Here is an 11660-nt window from a genome sequence, read left to right as displayed (position 1 = left end):
TGCATTTTTTAATCGGATTTCCTATCACTCAAAATTTGGATAAAATCCTACCCATTTTATGTCTTATTTAATATTATATTCTTTTAGAGAATTTCTACCGGCACCAACTTTTACGTATTACACCCCAATTACTTAAATTATTTTTCACACACCATCTAAATAGGAATAACCATTTACACATAAAAAAATTCTTCATAATATTTACACAAGATAAAAGAAAAGTCACAAATTACCACTATTGGCAATAATTCATAAAAAAGAATAAGTTGATATCAAAGATCTTTCTATCAAATAGAAGAAAATATATTAACTCAAGAGAAGAAAATATATTAACCCAATTATTGATTATTTTATATTTTGCTGGGGTGCCAAAAGAAGTTCTCTTATTTTCTTTTTATACATAAAAAAAAAAAAAAGGAGAACCGGAGACAACTCAAGAGAGTTCGAGAGATATGAGGTGAGGGTTCAAGAGAGAGAGGAGACAAATAGAGATTGGGGGACGTCGGAAATCTAGAAGAAAATAAAACGAAGAAGAAGAAAACGGGTTTTGAGTTCTTTGTTCAATGGGTTTTCGGATCCGATAATCCAGGTAAGCACTCATTCATATAAAATCTAGGTAATTTCTGTTATTTTCATTGAAGTAAATTATAAATTGATCGTTGATTTGGTTAGTAAAAAAAAATTAGGAAATTAGTTTTAATTTTAAGGCTTAGTTGATTTCTGATTGAGTTGATTCTGTAAGTTGACATTGGTTGATATTTTATTTGATTGTTAAATTATGAGTTGATTTAGATTTATGATTAGGTGAATGGTTAAATGAATTGTATGTTAGGTATTTGTAAAATTACCAAACTTAAGTGAATTATTGTTGATGGTGTTTAAAGTGTTTGAGAAATTGTAGAACTTAGTAGAATTTTATATTGGATTCTTTAGGAGATTGTTAATGGTGCTCTAAAGATTTGGGTGTGATGAAAATGAAAGCTATTGGTGAATTATAGTTAGATTGGACAAGTTGTATTTTACTTAGATTGATATTTAACAGTTGTAAGGAGTTATGGTTAAGGAGGACTGGAGGAGTTTATATTGCTTTTTGGATTAGTTGTTTTATTCATTGACGTATATATATAAGTAGTAGTTTAATTGTATTAATAGATTTTGAGAAAATTATTAGCTTGTATTTTGGATAATTTCATATTTTGATGCATGTGTGAGATGAGATTACGGATTAGTGGAAAGGATATGTAGCCAAACCAATATGCTAAAATATTTGGATCTGTTAACGCGTTATATTTTAGATTTCCAATATGAGATTATCACATTTGTTAAATGCAGATTTTCTCTCGTTTACCCTTTGTGTCTGCTATATGTTCGATGAAATGACTGACTGACGTGATATTCCTTGATAACGGTGGAGATCATGCGCTAACCATTCTTCCAGCTGGTTGTGAGAAGTGCGTATCTCATTGATGTAATCTCTCCATTTGGCAGGTTCTTATTATAGTGACAAAGTTAGGATTTAATAATTATTAAGCGAGGGTTCAATTAGATTAATTCTGATAAATTTGGGAAAGTTTCGTGAAAATTTTGCTGGGGTATATGAATAATGTTTTTTGGTTTCTTACCAAAACCCATCATCTTCAACCTTCCTAAAAACCCTATCTCGTTCTTGAGATTTTGTTATTGAATGAACATAAAATTTGAGGGTGAATGGTAAAAATGTTATCATATTTGACGATTAATCGAAAAAAATCTGATTGATTCGCCGATTCACCAATTTAATCGAGTAGTCCCTTATTCAAAGAATATTTTGAATTTTTACAAAAATCTGAATGAGTGTATTGCATGTGTTGTATGTGTATGTTTTCTTTTGATAAGTTGTGTTACTTGTTTATAATAGAAATGGAAACAAAAATGTCTTACATGGGATTGTCAGCATGGCTCAAGTTTTGTGATTTGATGAGCTGAAGTATCTCTAGCCAATTTTGAAAACCATTGCCATTAGTCCCTCACTCTATTAAACTTACAGAACTCAATCTTATCTCTCAAACGACTACAAAAGTAAAACGCCCTTATTTGTTTTTGATAAGTGAAATCCATAATCAAGAAAGATGGAGTTGTTATTCTGTTTTTTTTTTAATATTATTATTATTATTATTTTTTTATAGTGTTTGGCATGCTCATTGGCTTTTGAAATCCATTAGGATGAACTTTGCTGGAGAGGTATTGTTAATAGTGCACTTATTCACTCACAATCATATGCAAATTTCCAGTACTATCTCGTTAGTCCATGGTAACCTTATAGTGCATGCACACTTTTGGGTATTTGCAGTTTTATCATACTTTGTATGTTCTATGGGTTTGAATGCAACCTCAGTTCGCAAGAAATCACGTAACCCAAATACTCTACTTTATATCTTTGGATGAGCACTTCAACCTTCTTACATGTGGAATGCATTTACTCAAAATCTCAAGGATTTTGATATATCTTTCATAAACATGAGTACAGACTTTTGTGGTTGGGTAGAAATTCCTCATTCTCAAGGCCTTGGAACCTGTCAACATAAATGTCTTGACGAGGAGCTCCAACTTGCCTAGTGCATGTGAGGATCTATTTGTGTATGTCCCGTGTCTATACTAAAATTTGGTGATATCTGGATTGAAAGTCAACCTTGATATAAACTTGTATGGTTCTTGGTGTACACAATTGATCCATAAACATGACTTCATATAGGACCTTATTTTGGGCTCATGGTCGGCTGAATATACACAATTGATGCATAAACATGACTGCATATAAATTTGCTGTAACTATTGGCTCTCTCTCTCTCTCTATATATATATATATTCATAAATGTGGGCAGCTGTATGGTTGCACATCAGCTGGTCAACTTCTCGAAGCCATCACTTTTCAGTGATCCTGCATTCATGGAGGTGGCAACCCAGCTTTATTTTTTTGAACACGTCCTAGTAACTTCACAACGGTTTGTAGATGGTCTAGCAATGACCGACTCTGAGCTGGCCTCCAAATGCATAGTATAAAAGTATATTTTTCAAAAACTTCATGAATGATTTGAGATTATATCGCTGATTGAAGGAGTCGCAAATAATCTCGCAACCTTTACAAAAAATTTGCAGTTTTTTGTCACTATACTTGTATGGGGCCTCCTCTGGTTCCTTCGTGGGTACATTGCTTGCCCTGGTGATAGAACTACATCCATAGTTTCACAGATCACACACATTTTTCTTTGATTGGCACATATCACACATAATCGGCTTTAAAGTGCTAGAGTCTTTATAGAATTCTCTGAAGGAATTGATTCGAAGTGGGTAATGGTGACATGATGGGGTTTCAGAGGATCCTCGATTAGTTGAGGTTCCGTTATACCAAGCACCTCTCCTCGATATGTCTATTCTTAAAGGGGTTGTAGTGAAAGAATTTTATGATAGGACTTGAGGTGACGTAGTGGATCCCATAATCTAAAAGGACCTTCCCATGCAATATTATAATCTTGCATCCATCTGCACAAGTGGAAAAATTGATGTTTATGTTGTTTCATACTTTTTTTTTTATGGGTGCAGAAAAAACTACATTCTAGTAGTTAGTTAGCATGGATAAACTATTGGAGTTTGGAAGAAAAGCTTTATTCTACGTCAGGGTCCTCTCTGGATATGAAGAAAGAAGAATCAGGTCGTATAGATTGCAGGTCCAAAAGAGACTTGAACAGGTACGGAATGATTGTCATTTCTATGTTCCATATTTTGCTTAGTTTTATCATTTTTGAGCTAGCTTGAATTAGTGGGAAGAGAATGATAAATAAAATTAGAAATGAACACATTCGAGAAAGTGTAGGAGTAGCTCTAATAGACTGTAAACTAAGAAATAGTTGACAGATGGTTTGGGTGTGTTCAACGAATGTCAACTATAGCCCTAGATAAAATGTTCTAGTGGAAGGTTCTAAAAGAACAAGAGGAAGACCTAAAAGAATGTGGTGGAGATAGTGAAAGCAGATATTGGTGGAGAACATTCATGCAAGCCAAAGGAAGATTTTTATTAGAATAAGAATTAGAGTTTGATTAGAATAAGGATTAGAGTTTAATTACAACAAGAATTTCAGTAGTTATAGGATTTAGATTTGTTTTAGGCGTATAATTCTATGAATAGTAGTATTTCTAGTTGTAGTAGTACTTCTTTATTTAATTTTTTATTTTGAATATGAGTTCTTCAATGAAATCTAGAAGTATGTGGTGTTCAATTGCCAATTTGATAATCCATGTGGGCCCAAAGACCCTTAGTAAGATTTGACATCTTACTAAGTTAATCATGCTAAGTAAGGTTCGTTCAGCAACAAACTTGATAAAGTAAGGCAGTTTTTATAGTTGGTAGAAAAAACTTGATTTTTTTTTGTTCTTTCAATATGTACATCCAGGGCTGTTCAAAGGCCATGTTCCTATTTTTAATATAAAAAAGAAAAGTCGTCATCATCATTAAAGTCTATTCCCAAAGATTTTGAGTCGGCTAAAGGTTATCCTATCAAAAAGAAAGGTATGCTTACAAATTTGGAGGAAAGGGGATTCATGGATATTGATGGAGGGGATATGCATGAGGTCATGTGATGTATGAGAGAAGTTTGGCAACTTGAAATCTTGAAGGAATAGGAAAATCCCACATGGGCACAAAATTTGGTTTTTAAAAAGAGCATAAATGGAAAAAGTTCAATGAGATGGTCGATGGCCGTCCCAAGTGGGACCTGGTACAGTCTGCTCATTGACTTTTCAATTGGAATGAGGAGAGTTGATCCCATGATCTAGGTTCAAATCCCGTTGATCTCACCTTCACCACCATTAACCACTGATTTTTCAATATACGGGTTAGAAGTTTTAGAATGGGCTGATTTTTTGTGAGGATTATCTCTATGGAGAGGAGATCATCCTCACCAAAAATCAGCCCATTCCGAAACTTCTAACTCATATATTAAAAAGTGTTTGGCACAATGTTTGGTTTTGTAAATGGCCCTTGAACATCCCCCATATATATATAGGAGAGCGTTCGGGGGCCCTAAAGAGAGCCAAAATTGTGCCAAACATTTTTCAATTTATGGGCTAGAAGTTTCAGAATGGAATGGTTTTTTGTGAGAGTGAACTCTATGGTGAGGAGATCATCCTCACCAAAAATCAGCCCATTTTGAAACTTCCAACCCTATAAAAAGTGGTTAAAAAATGGGACAGTCCACGATTCTTCAACGTGTAAATTGGGGTTAGAAGTTTTGGATTAGGCAGATTTTTGGAGAGGGTGAGCTCCTCCTCATAGAGATAACCCGTACAAAAAATCAGCCCATTCCAAAACTTCTAACCTGTATATTGAAAAACATTTGGCACAATGTTTGGCTCTCTTTAGGGCCTCTGAACGCTTCCCATATATATATATTAAAATTAGGTGACATTGACATCATTTTACTCTTAGCCCTCAATTGCTTGAATTTTTGTGTGGCTATTATCTTTTATTCCGTGTTTTTCAGCATTCACATGGTATATAAGATCAATGCATTCATCGTGCTACTTTTTGGTGCTCAATATGTTAGGCTGGTGTATTACATTTTTTTTTTTCAGGCACATCAAAGGAAGGAAGCCTTGAGAAGAATTCCAGAGCAAGCTATTTTAGCTGAGATCCGCCGCACAGTCGAGGAGATGAAGGCACTGAACCAAAAGTTAGAAGAAACAGTAAGTCATATCCTTGAGTAGGAGAATATTTCCCCTGAATTTGACTCGATTCGGTCACACAGGCGAGTTTCTTTTTAGGCCTGCCATGTTGGTTGAGTGCAATACATCAATGAATCACCATCCAGAGTGGGGTCCCGTTCGTATAAAAACATACGGTGTCCACGTGGCTTGGAGATTAAACACACCGGGCTGTGTGCCATATAGAAAATGGATTGGTTAGGAGTCCGATGTGTTTTAAACTCCTAGCAAAATTTGCCATGTAGACACCATTCCTATTCTGTAGGAACAGGACACCATCCTGGATCCTGATTCATACATCAATTTCCGGTTGTGCCATTATATTCCATCCCTCTTCTGAAGCTGCATCATTTTGTTAGCTCAGTTGATTGGATGTTTATTCCCCCTTATCTTAAGGATAATTTTGAGAGACCCCTTCGGGTTTTGATTTATATTTGAGACACCCACTATGAGTTTTCCAATTGATGATATACCTCTTATTGACCACGGGTCTTCTTTGATAGACCCATGTTATTGGGTTCGCTAATATATTAGCAAACTGCAAACTGGTACAAACCGAACCAATTCGAGGTTCGATTCGCAGTGGCTTCATAAAAAACAGCGAACCCCCTTGTTTTGGTGAATTTTAGAGATGCCCCCCTGGTTTGGTCAATATTAAAGATAACCCTTCTTTTAGAAATCCCAAGATTTTGTCAATATTAAAGATACCCCTTTGTTTTTAAACCGATTGGTCCCAAGAAAGAAACCATGAACCACTTGACCTTAGGAGAGGGTGTCTATATGGAAGTCTATCTTAAGCAAATAGGCTGGAGGGCACTCTTCCATATGCCCTCTTGATCTGTGTCTTCTTCTATAAATTTAAAATAAATGATTAAAATATCCGCCATGAACCGCAAACCCGAATTCAAACTGAGCAAACCAACTAACCATGTAACAAAGTTAGAGACCAACAGAAATTGATCAAAATGCAGTCTTCAACCAATTGATGTGTGTTTGCTTGTAGGAAGCTGCAATTGAAGAGTACTTCAAGCCAATTGACAAAGAGGCTGAGACCCTAATGAACATACAGCTTAAAGGAGAAGAGAAGAACATGAAAGAGATGGTGAAAATCATGCGGGAGCAAGCTTTGATGGAGAAAGCTGCACAAGAGAAGATGACGAAAGTGTGCAGTGTGGATGCGGCCCAACAAAACCAGGACAAAGCATCCACAACCTCCAACTGAATTCAGATGATACCGGGGTGTTCATCCTCAACGGGCGACAACTAATAATGTAAGCATATTTAATCTTTTTTGTTGTTGTTGTTTTTGTTTTGTTCCTTTAAGCGAAACTATTTTCATCTTAAAGGATTTTGGTTGTTGAGTTGGACTCATTTTTGTTTAGAAGAGTAGAGGGACTTCACTTTATGCATAATTGAGTAAGTATGTGCATTTGTGTCGCGTGCAACTCTTCGATCACTTGGAAATGATGTATCTGAAGAAAATAAGGTCTCCCTTCTTTATCTTGTTTCTTTTCTGTGTGATCTTGTACTTACATATAATTGATTATGTAAGTAATGCCGAAAACAATTATCATATAACTAACCAACAATTACCACTCATGTTCTGCAATTGTTATAGTTATATCTTATGAAACAATTTTTTTTTTTTTTTTTGGAAATAATTGATTATGCAAGTAATTCCTCGAGTGTCTCATATGGATTATTGGTTGCAAAAATGATCTTCGAACGATCCCTTAAGAGATGGTTGTGCTTGGGTTAGGCTGGTTGACCAGCTTCTTGTTGAGTTACGAATGTCTTTAGGCCCTGCTTTGTAGGGGTGCAACTTAATTCAGTTTAAATCGAAAACCGAACCAAAACGTGCAATTTGGATTGGTTTGGTTCGGTTCTCGGTTTAAGTAATATAAAAAATCGAACCAACCCGAAAATCGAATAATATTAATTTAAAATAAAAAAATAAAAATATATTTATATTTTTTATTTCTTACAAAACCAAACTTAACGTAACAAAACCCTCGTCTCTCTCCCTCTCGTCTCTCTCTTTGTCGTCTCTGCAGCTTGAGGCCTGCGACTGCCACCGGTTGCCTCACCTCTCTCGCTCACTCTCTCTCTGTCTTCTCTGCGGCTTGAGGCCTGCGATTGTCATCGACTGCCTCACCTCTCTCTCGTTCGCTCGCTCTATCTCTGTCATCTTTGCGGCCTGAGGCTTGTGACTGCCACTGGTTGCCTCACCTCTCTCTCTCGTTCGCTCGCTCTCTCTCTCTCTCTCTCAGGCTATTATCTGCGACGGTGAGACATGGGGCTGCGTCCTGCGACGGGAAGACCTGCGGCTGCGACGATGCGTCTTGCGACTGCGTCCTCCGACGATGCCACTTGAGGCTGCAACAGGTTCCCCTTTCTCTCTCTCTCTCTCTTAAGCTGCAAAAGAATCTAAAGAATTTCTGCTCTTCCTTGATAACCCATGGAACCGAATCGAACCAAATCGAAATAAGGTCGGTTTAGATTGGTTTGGTTATAGAATAATTCGGTTCGGTTCTGGTTTTCATATAATGGAATCGATCTTGGTTGGTTCGATTCTAATTTTACTCTGAACCGAACCAACCCGAACCAAGTTACACCCCTACTGCTTGGTACATTGCATTTGCAAATGATTTGGGGTGTTTTTATAATTAATAAATGCAAATAAATGTACCTTTGATGAGATGTATTTTTGTGAATTCATATGTAAGTTATTTTTGCGTATTGAGTGTAATTTTTTATTTTGAAATTTCTTTGACCCGGTATTTTTGTAATTTTAATATGAAATATAATATATTTTTATGAGAATATTTTCGTAAATTCATGTGCATATTGTCGTGACAAGTATTGGGGGTATGGTTTATAATTTGATAAAAGATAAATTGAGTAATTATGATAGGCAGAGGTTGTACTTGAATAATTTTGCAAATGATTTGCGGTACTTTTTGCGTTGCAAATCATTTGTTGAAATTTCTCAAGAATTTAGGTGATCTAAGAAATTTTTTTCGCAATGCAAATCATTTACATTGTATAACCAAGTACTCATAAAATTATTTGCGTTGGCAAATGATTTGTACCATACCAAGCAGTTATCTCAACGGGAGAATTCATATGCATTTTCGTGGATTTTGGGCTTGTTCATGGGCCTCTATACCTAATTTTGGGCCTTATCATGGGCTTTACAATCCTATAGGTTTATTAATCTCATGCTTTTGTTATAGAATGTGGATTGCTATAGGTAGGGTGAGACGTTAAGTAAAGTCCATCAGTTCTGTTTTGAAAGGGGTAGATATTGAAAATGGCTTGTAAGTTGTCCCAAAAAGTCAAAATATATTTTTCAAGGAAGCTTTCATGGATGTATTTACCGAACCATAGATTTTTTCATCGAGATACGAGTGAAAAAGCATCTATGGCTATGTGTGCACCTCCACATCAGTAATATAAGAATCAATGACCCCTCCCCAAAGTTTTCTTGGGTGGGCCTATCTACCAAAATTTTTATGGGTGAGTTCATACTCTTAAGATATCTCAATCGAATTACCTTTTTTGGGTGGAGTTAATAACTTGGGGTGGGCCATCGGGCCCAAATGATAATAGAATATGTAAATGATGAAAGGTAGAAGTTGTTTCTAATTAAGATTGCTGTTTTTATAGAAAACGGTTAGGATCTTTCAAATGAGGGATCCAATTATCAAAGAACCATTAATGATGACAACATGCCCCCCTTGACTTGGTTTGTTTGTCAATCATCAATTCAACTCAGTTGAGTCAACCTAAAAATGTTCCTAATCAATTCAAAAACTCGATCGAGTTATTCATATATATATATATATATTTATAATATTTTTGGGTTCAAATATTTATATTTTATTTGACTCATTCAAGATGAAAAAACAAGAAGTTGACTTGACTCAACTTGATGGACTCCTAAGTTTTTAATTTTTAAAACTATGGTTTTTTAGGTTTGGGAATGGAAGTATCATGAGGGAATGATTAATGGTGGAAAGTCGCATTAGGGGAGAAATTGATTTTATGGAAAATAATGCTAAAGATTATGTTTTTCAAGAAAAATCTTTTTTCTATCCATTTTCCTCACACAATCAAGCAGATCCTAATATATTAATGAAAAATGACCCAGATCCGTTTACCTTCAATCTTTAAGACAAATGCGGAGGGATACTTAGATCATTTTTCATTAATTTCAAAGATGAAGTCATTTTTCTTGGAAAATCAAGAGAACTGATTTTGGAAAGATAAATCAAGAATGATTATGTGTTGAAGATAAGGGTATTTAGGTTATTTTAATAGTCTATAAGAGAAGACCAGGGTCAAGATGGGGTATGTCATCAGTTTGAAGACACATGGGGGGGTATTTCAAATATTCATCAAAAGGGGGGGGGGGTTTAAGTTTTAAAAGCTGGAGGGAGAGAGAGAGAGAGAGAGTAGTCCCAATAAATTTGAATGACAAATCTGGTTGGAAAATCTGAATAAAATGGTACATAAATGAGAAGTCAATTTCTGTACCCCACAGCCCTTGCAATCGCAGACTGGACTGTTGGTTGGAGACAGCGCATCCAACATCAATGCTTAGGGTTGTCAATGGACGAGGTTTGGATCGGATTGGCATCAATCTGATAAAAATTTTATAAGTCTTGGACTTGATCCGAATCCAATCGAATCTTCATTTTTAACTTCACAGTTCAGACCCAATCCACTATAATATGTATTGTTTCATATCCAATCCAATTTAATTCAATAAAATTATATATAAAATATAGTATACTTTATATATAAATATGATATTAAATATAAGTATATATATATATATATATATCCCGTTCACCACCTTACGCTTTACCAAACGTGTTTTGTCCTACATGGATTATAAGTTTTGGAATAGGTTGATTTTTGGTGAGGAGATCATCCTCATCAAAAATCAGCCCATTCCAAAACTTCTAATCATCCTCATCAAAAATCAGTCCATTCCAAAACTTCTAATCCCAGAAAAAATGATTTACAAAAAATGAACGGTCCATCATTTTTCAACTTGTAAACATGGGGTTAGAAATTTCGGAATTGACTGATTTTTGGTGAGGAGGATCTTCTAATCGTAGGGATTAACCTCACCAAAAATCAGCCCATTCCAAAACTTCTAACCCATGTAGGACAAAACACGTTTGATAAAGCGTAGGGTAAAGTGTAGGGTGTTGAACATTTCCCTATATATATATATATATATAGGGTCCCTATCCGTGGCCAACAGTTTGGCAAACATTTTGGCAAATACTTTTTCAAAACATGGGTTAGAGGTCTTGGAATGGGCTGATTTTTGGTGAGGATGATCTCTATGGTGAGGAGATCATCCTCACCAAAAATCAGCTCATTCCAAAACTTCTAGCCCCATTTTACAAGTTGAAAAATCGTGAACCGTCCATTTTTTGTAAACCATTTTTGATGAGGTTAGAAGTTTTGGAATGGGCTGATTTTTGGTGATGATGATCTCCTCACCATAGAGATCATCCTCACCAAAAATCAGCCCATTCCAAGACCTCTAACCCATGTTTTGAAAAATGTGTTTGCCAAAATGTTTGCCAAACTGTTGGCCATTGAACGCTACTCATATATATATTTCAAACACATCATATTGAATACATTCCATTTGAGACGATAGTTGATTCAAAATCTAAGTCCAAACACAACTTAACAAATAGTCTCTTATAATTTTTCTAGAGAGTTTTTATTGCCCCCACCAATCTTTTGCTAATGCAACCCCCAAAATGTGAGCTAATTCCTTAGTGATTACATAAGAAATAGGTTGGCATCAGCAAAAGTTGGTGGGGGGCAATATAATCATTTTTTTTTTAAATCCACCAAACCAAAATTATCTAATAGGATCCAATTCAGATTTG

The 11660-nt window shown here is 35.4% G+C and overlaps 1 protein-coding gene across 2 annotated transcripts; it reads left to right on the top strand.

The window, feature by feature from the left end:
* Positions 1-407: 407 nt before the first annotated feature.
* LOC147408314 (transcription factor IIIB) lies at positions 408-7236 on the top strand. Of its 2 annotated transcripts, XM_086437261.1 has the most exons (5): positions 408-589; positions 1333-1451; positions 3580-3725; positions 5608-5718; positions 6740-7236. In XM_086437261.1, exons 3-5 carry the CDS (start codon positions 3609-3611, stop codon positions 6956-6958), a joined length of 447 nt encoding a protein of 148 aa, XP_086293387.1. In that variant the 5' UTR covers positions 408-589; positions 1333-1451; positions 3580-3608; the 3' UTR covers positions 6959-7236. The 2 variants fall into 2 exon arrangements, with proteins under 2 accessions (XP_086293387.1, XP_086293386.1); XM_086437260.1 differs by lacking the exon at positions 1333-1451 and having other exon boundaries at positions 411-589.
* Positions 7237-11660: the final 4424 nt, after the last annotated feature.

Source organism: Akebia trifoliata, chromosome 3 (genome assembly GCF_017979445.1).
Source record: "Akebia trifoliata isolate Shusen 1 chromosome 3, ASM1797944v1, whole genome shotgun sequence".
Taxonomy (NCBI): Eukaryota; Viridiplantae; Streptophyta; class Magnoliopsida; order Ranunculales; family Lardizabalaceae; genus Akebia; species Akebia trifoliata.
Note: the sequence above shows the minus strand (reverse complement) of the source record. Positions and strands in the feature narration are given on the sequence as shown.